The 14,244-nt window shown below is 45.3% G+C and overlaps 1 protein-coding gene across 1 annotated transcript in view; it reads left to right on the plus strand.

Moving 5' to 3' along the window:
* Window positions 1-13,954, plus strand: part of ITGB5 (integrin subunit beta 5) — a 658,371-nt gene extending 644,417 nt beyond the window's left edge. Inside the window, exons 14-15 of the mRNA XM_086957094.1 lie at window positions 4,532-4,698; window positions 13,345-13,954. Coding sequence (XP_086813220.1) covers window positions 4,532-4,698; window positions 13,345-13,440 — 263 coding nt within the window. The 3' untranslated portion in view covers window positions 13,441-13,954. The remainder of the gene's footprint in view (window positions 1-4,531; window positions 4,699-13,344) is intronic.
* Window positions 13,955-14,244: the final 290 nt, after the last annotated feature.

The raw sequence follows: 14,244 nt of genomic DNA on the forward strand, positions 1-14,244 counted from the left end.
TCGCAAGAAACCTCAAAACCTGGCTCTTCGACAAACCCCCTCCTTGATGGAATGGAACCTGCACCCCCCCCCACCCCTAGCGCCTTGAGACCCTTACGGGTGAGTAGTTGCGCTTTAACAAACTCCTGATTGATTGACATCTCCTATTAGCTGTAATTATAGATAATCCTATTTGCCATATTGAGCCCAGTGGGCAGTCAAGTCTAACCCCAGTGGGTAAACTAAAAATCAACTATCAACCTTTGGTCATCAAAGTCTTCACGTGCCCACTCGTACCTCCACTTTTCATACTCCGTTAGTCTTATCAGTTTGCATCCCACTCTTTGTTTGACACTAATCAGGGACCTGTGAAAAAGTCATAAAAATCGCTAAAGGTGAGAAACCATACAACACATACATCACTATTTACATCCACTATACAATTATATACAAGAGGAGTGAGGATTAAAAACATTTATGAAAACCAATTTATTTAATAATCAAGCATTTTAAGTCGTTGCACTCTACTAGGAGGCGAGCATTGTGATATATATATATATATATATATATATCTTCTACTGATGCTAGCCAGTAGGTAGTTGTAATTAGGAGCAACATTTCCCATAGACGTTGCGTTTTTTGTTTTGCCAATAACTTGGGTGTCTTGTGACGAATCTTCACAACATTTTCAAAGTAGTGTACAAGTTACTTTAGTTGCTGTCTGGAAAGTTTTAGGGTGATTCGTGAAGCGGGAGCCGAGAAAAAAAAGGAGGGGGGGCCCTTAAACTTTTTTTCCCCGTGGAATGACTATGGGGATTTTGCACGTTTTGGAAACGTCTACAGTCTGAAGCTCTGAGCAGAATTACACCAAATTTGGCAGAAAGCTAGCTCTTGGTCCACAGATTGTGCTTTCTGTGATTTGGAGTAAATCTGTAGTTTAGGAGTTATTGAAGAAATAATTTATATGTATCTAGGTACACCTATTCTCTGCGGATCTACTCATGGGGATCTCCGGGTCTGGGGGCAAGCAAGGCACTAGTTGGCCACAACCTGACAGGAAAGTTGCAGTCCCCATTTTGTTTGTCACTTGGCCCGGGAGAAGGAAAAACAAAATGTCAAAACATATAAGGGGTCAGGATAGGTGTATCTTAACCCCATAGGACACCTGAGGGACCTCTCATGTGCAAGAAAGTGCCCATAACAGTTTTGGGGCCTGAATCGAGGACCTGTGGGTACTCGTAGGGCATCCCACAAGTACCCCCTGGGGATCGACAGGAAGCCCTCTGCTCCCAGGCCTAGTGGGGAAAAAACCTCACCCACTCACAAACCATACCGCCTCCACACACGACCAAAGGCCATGCGCAGCTTAGGGTTGGGTGCATGCGAGGGGGAGGGCGTTGAGCACACGGCGTGCCCCAGACCATCAGTGATTGTATTATCGTATAGAAATTATGTATACGTAGCCCCTTATCATGCCGGAATATGCTTGGGGCTGGACTTTTGCTAGTCTGTGTACTCCTTTCGCTCTGTTTACCTTATGTGCAAGTATATTACTGCCTAGTGTTACACGTTTATTTTTGTATATATTGAATTTTTATGTATTGAATCTATATGTCTTCTCGTTCTATCCCATACTTTTGTACACCTCTGTAAAGTGCTCTGTCAACTGAAAGTGTCCTTTTTGTGCTATATAAATCTTCAAATAAATAAATGTATTACTGTCCATGAAAAAAACCCCATAGAAATTCACAGAAAAAAAGAAAGGTTATAAGGACGTTCTAGTCAAGTTGACACAAAACCATATCAATTCAGCAGTTATAGTTATACTTATCTGAAGAAACTATAACTTGGGCCATAGAGTAACTTTAGGCCATGAGTTTTAGTTTCTTTACATAAGTATAGCTATAAGTATAAGTATACTTGCTATATTTCTGTGGTTTTTGTGTGGGTAAAACGCCAACCTAACTAAATAATAATAATAATACTAATAATACACATTTTATAGAGCACATTGCTACTCCTGCGAGGAGTGTCCCAGCACTGAGCAGTTGGAAACAAGCTGAGGAGACAAACAGGAGATGGGAGCCTTAAAAAGTCAAGTCTTAAGGTTTTTGTTTAACCCCTTCGATGCTCATGACGGAACGGTTCCGTCATGAGCATCGGTTGAGCTGTGCTCATGACTGAACCGTTCCGTTATGACCACACCCATTTACTAAGGATCCAGCACACCAGGAAAATCTCCTTAGCAGCCATGAGGTTAACTATGGCTCTGACGGGGATTGCCTCAGCTGCAGCGGAAGGGAATTACAGAGTTTAGCACTAAGAAAGCAAAAAGATCTACCACCAGTGCAAGCTTTCTTGGTTCTAGGAACATGCAAAAGTAGTGCCACGAGGACCTGAGGCCCTTTGAGGTTGGAGCGAGAAGAGTGTAGATACGTTGACCCAATCTTCCTATGGATCCTATAACAGTAGCATAGGGTCTTAAAAGAAAGGCAGTTTTCCACCGGGAGTCAGTGCAGTTTCTGAAGTGCCCTACGCATAGATGCACGCTTGGGGAGTTTAGCCGCAGGCGAGCCGCCAAATTCTGTGCTCATTGGAGTCTCTTGATCGTAGCCTGAGAGGCTCCCAAATAGAAGATGTTACAATAGTCCACCAGAGAGACCACTAAAGCCTGGATCACAGTTTTCTGGACCGAGAATGTTAGGAGATGGATAAAACGTTTGAGAGATCTAATAATGCCAAAACACTTGCCTGCTAAGGCTGTGATTTGACTCTCAAAAGTGACTTTATCGTCAAACCAAACACACAAGTTTTAAACCTTAGGGTTAGGCTGAGGAAAGGAACCCAGGGATTCTGGCAATCAGGCTGAGGACCACATTGAAGTCTGCTTGCCAAGGATTAGGACCTCCATCTTAACTGCGTTTAACTTCAACGTCCCTGTAGCCTTTAACTGAAACATCCCAGTACCTTTGGTTTTTTTCTGTGAATATCTATTTTAATCATTCTTTATTGGGTTTTTCCAGTAACAAAACAAGTGTAAATAATGCAGATGATAAGAATATGTTATCTGTCAAGCTGTGTAATTAAAGCATATCAAATACAGATAATACCAGAAAACAATGCAGGGTGGGGGAATGGATTTAAATTCTAATGGATATTGATTGAAGGGGTAGGGTATGGTGTTCTGTTATTCAGGGGCATTCTAACCCAATGGTATATATTCTTAAAACAGGCCATGCCGTTCTGTTCTCATTGCTGTCGAAAGATGGTAAAAGGTGGAAGTTCAAAGCACTCCTTTAAACATTCTTTTTAAAAAAGCGGATGTGGGAAGAGGAATAAGGAGAGGGAGAATAGGTATTTACACAGTGTGTACGACAGTGGATCACTAGCATGCATGTAAATATATCCCTAAGTCCATTCATATGTTCAGTCCTTATGGTTCTAATAGAAAACAAGACCAACCCATCAAGCAAAGGGAACCTAAAGCAATAGTTCAGCAAGGACTCATTTATCAAACACATGTAGAATGAATAGATCAACGTGATCAGTTTGCCAGAGGAGACTATCCTTACTATATGCTTTAGCTATTCATCATGGGTTTTAATCATTTCAGCTCCAGTGCATAGAGCTTCTGGTCTTGGAACTTATGAATGATCATGAACATATCTTAAGATTAGCTATAAGTTAGGCCATGCAATTGTGAGAATGCGTGCAATTTGTATAGTTCTCACTAGGATACACATGACATATTAAGGCACATGCAGTATTGTGGTCAGTAAAACAAAGCAACACTGTGGTATAGCACATGGCAATGAAGCAGATTGAGAAAGATATGTGCCAGCCAATTAAGTGCTCTGCTTTCTACAAGTCACACAGTTAGGGTCAAGGAGGTAGACAGGGGGTAAAGGCAACCCGCTGATTTGTCGCAATCACAATCTTACTTGCAAAACCTGAGGTCGCTGTATATTTGGGAGGCACACAACACGCCACTATCAAATGCTGGCTCAAGTGCCTCTTTTTTTGTGACACGGGCAGCGAACTGTACGCTCAGTTACAACCACCAACCTCCTGCCCACAAGATATTTGGCAGCCCTACGTACACATTTGCTTCACTCCAATACAACTGACAGCGACTGACATGTATTGGAAGTGGGTAACCGTATAGGGGGGATAGTTGACAAATACCAATGCTGCACGCCTGTTGCTATTCATCCTCTCTTCCGCAGAGCCTCAGAGCTAACGCGACTACTCACCACCTTATCCCCCTATGCGTGTAGACCCAGTTCATAGAGACCTCGCACCGGTTGAAGACCAAGATCGGTTTGCGCTTCATGGACGTATGTCATGTTGTTCAATGTACAAGGTCCACTGTTTAAGTTTTCTACACTTGTGATGTGTGTGACCTGTCAAAATATGTTATGTGCACACTTTATTAAAAATGATAAATAAAGTTTAAAAAAAGAAAAAAAGGAGGTAGACATGGGCAACTGCTGGGCGGTAACTGCTTTTGTCTTAAATGAGATTAGTGACATAATCCATTCTTTTCCTACAGAATGTGCCACTGCTCCAAATGCTCTAATTGTCCTGCTGGCCGTGGTTGGCAGCATTATCTTGATTGGATTGGCTCTTCTTGCTGTCTGGAAGCTTCTGGTCACCATTCATGACAGGCGTGAATTCGCAAGATTTCAGAATGAGCGCTCTCGGGCCAGATATGAAATGGTGAGTATTTCCACTGAAAGTAATAGCAAAACAAAACACGCATTGCATTGACCATGTCCTAGACCATCAATTAATTATTCCACATGGCATCAGTGAATTCTCTTTTGTAGGAGGATGTCACGCCGGGAAACGCATCATACGGCCTTAGCCATCTATAGGTAATGTTATACACATATCTTTAGTATACCTGCCAGGCAGGACAGAGGGAGTGTGTGAGAAAGTGGCTCTATATATACTGGACCAGAATAAGGTACAGTGTGTATAGAGTCCACAAACCCCAGAGGTATAACAGAGGTTAAAGCCAGGTGTGACCTTACTCTCTAAAGTGGTAGCTTGGTCGAGCAGTAAGGCAGTACCAGAGGACAGTGTAAACCATTTGTTGTAATCACTCAGTCAGCAAAAGGTTTCACACACTCAAAGACTGAACTCCAGGCCAATTGTTTTTATATCAAAAGATAAAGTTATTTTATTTCTAGACCCAACAGGCATCAATAATATACTGCTCTCAATATGAGAGGGTTCAGATGAGTACTTTGCAGGGGTTGCAGTAGGCAACACAATACTATACGCAATTTAGCATTGAGCTCAAAGGATTTCCTTATATAAACACAGTTGATTACTTTGTAGATTACTTCAGTAATCCCAGGACTGGCTCCTAGGTTCAGTCCTGGGGTCTAAGCTGAAATCAGTTTAGCAAAAACGTTTTAGGTATTGTAGTGATTTTTCAGGAATAAAAAGCTATTTTAAAAGTTCACACTTGGAAACTTTTCAACAGGAATCTGGCAAGGCTATCCAACGGGAGAAAATTCAGGTTGCAGGTAAAGTACGATCTTGTTACTTTTGTAATCCAGTACTGGTCTCCTGGGGCCAGCACTGGGGTCTCAACTCAAAACAGGTAAGTAATTACGTTTCAGTATTTCGTATGATTTTTAAAGAATATTTCTAGTTTTCAAAAGTAGACACTTAGAAGAAATGTCATAGAAAAGCAGACAATGGATTCCTATGGAGAAAATCCAAGTTACTAGTAAACCCGCTAGGGATTACTTTTGCGTTTCAGCACTTGGCTATAAGGTACAGTACTGGCTCCTCTCCTGATCACAGGTGAGTATTTCGGAATTCGGGAGTCGGATGATTTTATAGGAATATTTCAAGTTTTCAAAAGTAGACAGAATATTTTTCGAGTCAAACCAGCCAATGTTATTCAATAACAGGTAAGTGAGTTACTGGTTTCCTGGTGAGTCCTCGACATGTGAAGTTGTGGTTCTGGGCATAGACTCAGGGGTCCCCCCAGGGTCAGGTAGGTACAGTTGGTTCACCCTCAACGGCGCAGGGGCAGCCGGGTGCAGAGGTAGTTAGGCCCAATGTTATCCAATGGGGGACGGAGGACCTCTGGTTGGTGGCTGCTGGCTAGCAGGCAACGCGGCTGTGGGAGCTGGGCTCCTGGTCACTTGCTCAGGGCAATGGGGGAAGCAGGATAGGACAAAGGTGGCACAGTCAGCTGTGCTCGGGCGGCCGGGTGCAGGGTGCTTTTGAGCCGTCGGTTGCTCAATGTTATCCAATGGAAAAGGTCAAAAGGGAACAAAGGCTGCAGGCTCGGGGTGGAGACTCTCCTGGGGCGACCAGCACATTGAGAGGTAAGTTGGGATCTTGGAGCACAGGTAGGTACCTCAAAGGTAGGAGCAGGGGGCTGTAGGGTGCCGGGTGCAGGGGTGCCTTTGGGTGTCGGAAAAGCTTACCCTCAGCTGCTCGCGGTTGGGGGGCCCCTGGTTCTGAGTCTGCAAGCGTCGTCTGGTTCATCAAGGAGGGTCTTTGGGCACTAGACTTCGGGTCCCAGTCGCCGGGGGGACATCCTCGTGGTCTTGGATCACTCTGGCACGGGCTGGGCTCGGCGGGTGCAGAGTGGGCTGGTCCGGAGCTTCCTGGCTGGCACCAGGGGGGTTGTTGCAGCAGAGCCTCTGCTTATGGGAGTCCCAGTATTTAAGGGTCTAGGCAGACAGGTCCTCTGGGTGTCCCAAGGTTGCTGTCTGCAGGAGTTGCCGGACTTAGGCAAGAGCAGGTTCCAGGATCGACAGGCCGGTAGGGTTGGGGCCAAGTCAGTTGTTGTCGTCCTGTTGTTAGCAGCTGCACGGCGGATCTTCTTCTTCTTGATCTTCTTTCTTCTTTTTGTATCGGGATCTGAGGAAGGAAGGTTTAGGGAGCCCCTAAATACTGAATTTAGGGGAGTTACAGGTAGGGCAAGGGCAGGGACCAATAGGTCCCTGTCCTGGGGTGGGTACACCCCCTAGCCTGCTCCTCTCCTGTGGGAGGGGGGCAGGGGCCTAGCTGGGATTGGGCAGGGCTCACCATCTTCAAGATGGCCGGAGCCCGGGGTTGTGCTTCACCTCGTCTCCCCCACCTGAGGGGTGGGGTTGGCACAGGCTGGCACCCCCCCCCCCCTTCCTGATGTAGTTTTTCCCGCCAGTCTTCCCACCAGAGTGGGGGTCAGAACTGCTGAGGGCCAGTTGCTGGGTACAGCAAATGGTCTGGAGAAGCTCACCGAGACGGCAGGCCTTTGAAGCTCTCCCTGGCGATCCTGGGGGAAGATACTTAGCACCTCGCCCAGGATGTGCATTGTTGCAGGCCCAGGAGAGCGGGGCTCTCCACCCGGGGGTCCAGCAACATGTCTGCTGTGTGGCAACCTCTGCAGCCACTAAACCCAGACGTGGATTGTAGGTTAGGTTTCAGAGGGGATCTCTAAGATGCCCACTGGTGCACTTTACATTAAATACCTCACTGGCATTAGTGCGGCTTTAATGTGCTGAGAAGTTTGGTACCAAACTTGTCAGTCTTCAGTGTAGCCATTATGGTGCTGTGGAGTTCGTAATGATAACCTCCCAGCACCATATACTCTTAATCAGACCCCCCAGGTTATAGCGGCATAAATTATTAAATTTAGCGGCGCAAAAACATGAATTTAGCGGCACAACAATTGAAATTTTGCTGCATTTTAGCGGCAAATAATGTTTGTTTCTTTTTAAAAGCAAAACAAAAATTGACCACAGCACGCCCAAATTATTTCTTTTTAAAAGAAAAAAATGCTCCCCTATCTCGCTCTCTCTCCCTCTCCCCTCATTCTGTCTTTAACTCACTCTTCCTCACCTGCTGAAAACCATGGGGCAGATTTACAAGCCCCCTGCGCCACCAGTACGTCACTTTTCGTGATGTACTGGTGGTTCAGGGGGCTCCTCCATATTTACAAGGAGAGGAAAAGCCATTCTGCGTGGCTTTTCCTCTCCTCATAAATCCGGCCCCTTCACACGCAGCACTTTGCATTGAAGGGGCGTTTCATGGGTGTTGCTGTGGGTGTTCCCACGCAACCCCCATGGAATAAGACACATCTCCAGATTTACGAGAAATCGTAAATCTGGAGATGTGTGTGAATGCTACGCCACCCTAGAGGTGGCGTAGCGCGGTGCAACCAGGAGAAATGTTTTCATTTCTCCTCATTTCTTTTCCTCTTTCAATGCGTGCTGCATTCTACAGCACGCATTGAAGGAGGAAAATGCCTGCAGTGATTGTTTTTGTGCAGGAAGGTGCCACTTCCTGCACAAGGTACTCCTTCCTGCACAAAAACAATCTCCCCATGACGCAGGCATCCTTGCACCATGGTGCAAGGGTGCCTGCGCTGGCGCATGGCTGCATTTTGTGCGCCAGCGCAGGGGGAAGCACAGAGATGCAACTTAATCTTGTAAATATGTTGCATCCCTGTGCTTTGGAAGTGCTGCAGTGTGGCGCAGCCAAAGGGCTTGCGGTGCCACGCCGTGGCACTTCCTCGTAGATCTGCCCTTTTGAGTTCAAGAAACGGCACTTACTCTCTTTTTTACCTTCATTGGTTCCCCTGTGAAATGGGTCGAAAAAAGACAAAGAAAACCACATTGCTTTAAAATGTTGGTTTTTGGGACATTTTCCCCTCTAAAGTGCAGCCTCGGGACAGATTTAAAAAAAAAGAAGAAAAAATTGTCAAAATCACTAGCTGGGGCTTCCATACACGAGCGTAGTTAGTGCGAGCTGTTCTTTTGAGAGTGATCTACTTCAATTGGAATTGTGATGTTACTGTTCATTTATCAGTTAGTTTGACTTGCAGTAGAATTAGTTTAACGTTTTTGAATGTCAACTCGGGCTCATCTCATAAGTTGGAGTGCCCTACCTCCGGAATCAGGCAAGCACACTTCTACATTGTAGGAAGCTGTGTCTGAAAATGAACAGAAGCCAGACTTTCCCTGCCAGAGTGATCTTTAGCTGAACCAACAGGTAATGCAAGCCCTTTCTAAATCTTGCTCCTCTAAAGCTTTTTTCGTACCAGTAGTATTGAGTTCTTATCTTTTTAAGGTGGGGCCACGCTTCTCTTCATTACTCAGAGAAGAGGCCGAGCGGCAGGTTCAGCATCTGTGGACCCCAGCGAGTTACAGGCTCCAGAACAGACAACCACCCAGGGTTCCTGCAGCGATGTCTCGATAAGGACGGAAGCTTTATCAATGCATTTGCTGACTTCACAGGCTGCGGTTACAGCCAGGTGTTACATGACCTTATGTGCCCTTTACATTGTTAGTATTTCTACCCTGACACTCCGACCATCGATTTTGCGGCCACTTTTGTAAAAAGCGCGGCCTTTTTACAAAACTGCAGATTTCGCTATTTTTTTGCAAATCGCGAAATCCTGGAGGGTCTGCTTAATGGCATCACTGCACTTACAGTGCCCAGGAATAGACCTGGGTACTGTAGGGGCACAGGGCTCATGCACCTGTGCCCACTCCTCTGGCATAGGGCACCCAGCTAGAGAGGTGACTAAAGTATGCCAGGGCAGTGGGTTCTGTGGGCATGGCACACAGGGATGTGTGCCATGTCGACTCTCTGTTTTAGTTTTGTTACTTAGACACTCAGACTGCAAAGGCAGTGCGTGAGTGTCGGAGTACAGGGCTCCTGAGGGTGGCACAATAAGTGCTGCAGTTCTCAGGGGTCTTCTCTGGTCACCATGCCCTGGGTACCTAGGGTACCATTTACTAGGGGCTGATAGGTGGCCAGGGATGCCAATTGGGTTTTAGTTTCAACACAGTTTTAGAGAAGGAACACAGGCCCTGGGTACCTGGTTGGAAGGAACCCAGAGCACACTCAGTCAAAGCACATCAGCAGTTCAGAAAAAAGTGGGGGCATACCAATGCAATAAAGATGGCACTTTCTCACGGAGTGTTATGCACATCACAAAGACTACTTAAGAGGTCATACACAAGGAATGTTGTTCAATGGCTTACTAATGACTTGCCAGATTAGGCATGGTTATTGTCAGAGTCACACTTGGCAATACCCAGACATATACGTTGCCAACTGGAATCATTCTGCAACGAAGAGCAAAATTAAACTTCAGGGTAGAATAAGTTGTCAGCCTTCAATTGTCAATTTTGTCTTGCGTTATAACAAGTATATGATTTTAATAGGGGCTCTTAATGTTGTCTCCTCCTCTTTGGGTACATTAGTTCATGTAAAACATGACCATGTTGAAACCGACAGCCCATAACGCCCAGATGTATGTATGTATGTACCTCATGATATAAAGGGTGTATCCCTCTTATTCTGCTTCAACAGTTACATGTTAAACCCTGCTCCCTGGAGGTAAGTGTATTGTTCGTTCTGTCTTCACTTTCCTTCTCTCCCCCCTTCTATTATTTCTCAGATGGCATTTAGAGCAGCTTGCCACCTTTTGATGACTCACAGGACGAGTACTGAGGGAGCTGAGTCCCCACCTTCTTCCAAATGGCATGTGAAGGGTGCTGAAAGTATGGGACGCTTAGAGAGGGAAGGAGGCGCAGTGCAGATAAGGGGATCGGCACTCTAGATCCTGAATCCACAACTTATATGGGCTTTCCACTTGTGCACCAGGCTCTAGCATTGCTGTGTCCACCCTCACTTATTTCTCCCTTTTGGGTCTCTTTCCCACAAACAACTCTGGTATCATTCTTGATGATTAATGAAAGCCATAATAGTACATAAAAAAGAGTAAGTTAAAAAAATAAATTGTAGCAAGTACTTTATTATCATCATTGGCTATAATGTGGGTTGTACAAAAACATTAAATGGTTTAGAGCTCGTATTTCAGGTTGTTTGTTATTGTGTTCATCATTTTGACAAACCCACCTATTAGTGGACAGTCTGTTCAATTAAAACAATGAGAATTCGTGTCCTTGCCGTTGTGGAGTACCAGTCGCCGAAGGGAGGATAATAGAAGTGTTTTGTGTTCAAAGGCAAATGCTAGACAACAGCAGATTTACTGGAGCTAACATTTCAAGTCTGTAGATTCAAAAGCCGGTATTTTCTCCCTTACATTTCCAGGGTTCCTTAAACCCACCCGAATCTCAAGCTCGGGCGTAAGTAGTTTAGTTTCAAATTCCAGGATGGAGTGAGCTGTTGGTACCCCTGGGATTGAATGCTTCTCTAGCTGAATACTATCAGGCTCCTATGTATCCTTTCCTTAGAAAAGGTCAGTCCTTAGTAAGTGAGACTGATCTTTCTTGCTGTTCTAAGCTCTTTTTGAGACCTTTGGCGGTCTAATCCTGCTCCCAGTCTGAATGCAAGCTAAAATGGGAGGGAGCTGAATTAGCATCCACGTGGAATGCAGTAGAATTTGCAAAGGCAGTAGATTCAAATTGTCAACATCATTTCCCTTTTAAATGTGCTTTTGTTGGCGCCTCACAATTTAAACCAATTTCCAAGGACAGCAGCGTTCCATACTAGTGACTGGCCCTCAAGCTTGGATTACAGATGATAATACTGACATACTTCCGGTGAAATACGGATTTCGTCCAATGAGAGGCATGATCTCAGCCTAATTTACTTCCCTACAGTCCAAACCATTCCAGAGAGCCGATTATGTACCATTTCTCTCTTTGTGCCATGACACACTGATCCTGGTGTGAAATGGATATGCACACATTGCCATAATATTACGTCTGCATACATCTTTGTATGGTACTATTATGAAAATGAAATAAAATTGTTTTACCTTCTCTCTCTCTCTTTTTCTGGTGATATTTGCCATCTGCTTGGCCTTTAATTCCATGTCAAGATCTGTTTTGAAGCATGCCTTTCCATCCACATGTTCTCCATGCTCCCGGTTACTCAATATTTACTGCAGGGCCGGGTCTTCCTCTAGGGCGGATGAGCGTCGCCCTACTGATTTCTCGCAGTGCGAAAGCAGAAACTTAAAATGGTAAAGCTACCATTTTATGTTTCTGCTTCTCACACTGCGAGAAAGCAGAAGTGTTTGGTTGGGGGCGGGCAGGTGGGCAGGTCTGCTCTAGGGCAGGAGTGGAGTGGCTTGCCCACTGCTGAGGGCGCTGGCGGTTTGGTCGGCCCCAGGTCATGCGCACTCTGCCCTTTCTCCATGTAGGCTGTAATGCAGCCTACATGTAGGCGCCTGGATGGTCGGCGTCCTGACCAATTACAACACTGCCATTGTAGCGTTGTGACTGTCTTAGGGGAGGGAGGCTGCCAGCCTGCTTCCGGTTCCTGCCGGAGGCAGGACAGCAGCAGAGCAGGGAGACAATGTGAGACCCGTAAAGGTACGTTTATTTTATTTTTAAATTACCCCCCACCAGCCCTCACCCGGGAGTCATGTCGGCCGCAAATGATTTAATGTGTATGCATATTGCCGCTAAACTCTCACCTCCTAATTTCAAATGTTCATAGGATTCAGAGGGGACCTTCCAGATATCACTCTCTCTAATAGACAACAAGCATCGCCAACTGCAAATTCTGGCAGCCTTGCTCCATATTCTCTGGACAGGGTGGTCTGCCACTCCGCTACAAGCCACATCTCAAAATGGTGGACACTCATTCCAGCCACTGCCATCACTCTGTGCCCCTCACCTCCTCCACACTGCTTCTGGGAACTATTGTCAATGCTAGCATACCGGGGTCTGCGAGCAGTCTATCGTTTAACAGACTGGGTCTGGCTCCATTGTTCAACACCAGTGCCTGGTATCCATGCAGCCCCCAGTCCCTCCTCTGCTGTAGTGTCTCAGAGTCTCAGGGGGCCTCAGTCACTGGCGTAACACAACTTTAAAGGACCCCCGCAAGGTATGTGGATGGACCCCCTCCGGACCCTATCAGGGGCGCTCCGGCCAGAGTTCTGTGCTGAGGGGACCCCCAAGGGCTGCAGGGGCCTGTGTTACGCCACTACCTTCAGCATACCATATCCATTGCCCTAGAATCTGCTCCTCTGACTCTTAGATTCCCCTAATGGATATTGCTATTTCAGGATTGATTAGGTATAGATATTAAGGTGCAGGAGTGGAGCCACTAGTTCATTGTTTCTGACATTGTTTAGCACATAAAAATCAAAGAGGCAAATATTTAATATAAATGAAAAAATTAATTGATAACATACATGCACTTGTGCCAGTGAACATTTGCCATCATAAGGAAAATGTGATTTATTCAAGTGGAATTCAGATTATGTGTATGTAAATATCTTTAAAACCTAACAGTGCAGGGTTTCATGTCAGGATATTGTACCACCGGATCCATAGTACAGTACAAAAGGCTGTTTAGGTAAACTTCAAATATTTTATTTTAATTTTCTTTTTGGTAATACATTTGTTTTTCCTTTTTCAGGCAACCAATCCACTTTACAGGCAACCAATCTCGACGCACAATGTGGACATGGTCTACAACATGCTCAACAAGACATATAATGGAGCAATCGACTGATCATGTCCAAGAGGAGTGGAATCATTCAGAGAATTACTTGATTGTAGGAGTGCTTGTGAAATATGGAAGACAGGATGCTTGAATCGACAATAACGTGAAGCAAGAGCTGCAGTCTTCTATTTGCACATGAAAGAGAACTTACTGGCCTCCGCGTGGTCTACAGCTCTTGGATTGCAGCCTTGCTGACTGCCTTCCTGCATGTGTGCGTTTTGCAGAGCAGGATAGTGGGATTCATGAGAAGAAGGAGACAGGGACACCTTTACTTCCAGCCATCATTTTTTTGTATTTTAAGACTTGCAACTCAGTGATGAAGTGCTGTGCCGCAGCGTTAAGCATATCGTGTGGGGACAGTAAACAGGCAGAACTCCGGACGAACTTGCTCTTTCATGTCTCTAAGAAAGTTAGTTGCTTCAAGAAAGGTGGACAGGGCACATTTAGTGTACATTTAGGGTACAAGATATTTTGCATTTTTTTAATAAAAACAAAGTGAATAACTTTTCTGAATTTTACAAAAGTTGCTTACATTTCTGATGGTCCTAAGTCAACCTGTCTCTCATAATATATGTATGTATGCGGTATTCTGCAGCACAAACATAGTCAAAACATTGTCACAAGGGTAGCGGAGCTGTGTACAGAGTGAAAGGCAAAGATGGAGTCAACAATTGGTACATGTGGAAACTGGGTTCTGGGAGCAAACGTGAAATACCACGCCATCATGATGTGGTGTCCTTTTAAGAGGTGCATCTTCCACTGTTTCCTAAATCAACTAGGGTTGGGGTGATCCTGACGGATACAGAGATGTTG

This window comes from Lissotriton vulgaris, chromosome 2_1, assembly GCF_964263255.1.
Source record: "Lissotriton vulgaris chromosome 2_1, aLisVul1.2, whole genome shotgun sequence".
In the NCBI taxonomy this organism is placed as follows: Eukaryota; Metazoa; Chordata; class Amphibia; order Caudata; family Salamandridae; genus Lissotriton; species Lissotriton vulgaris.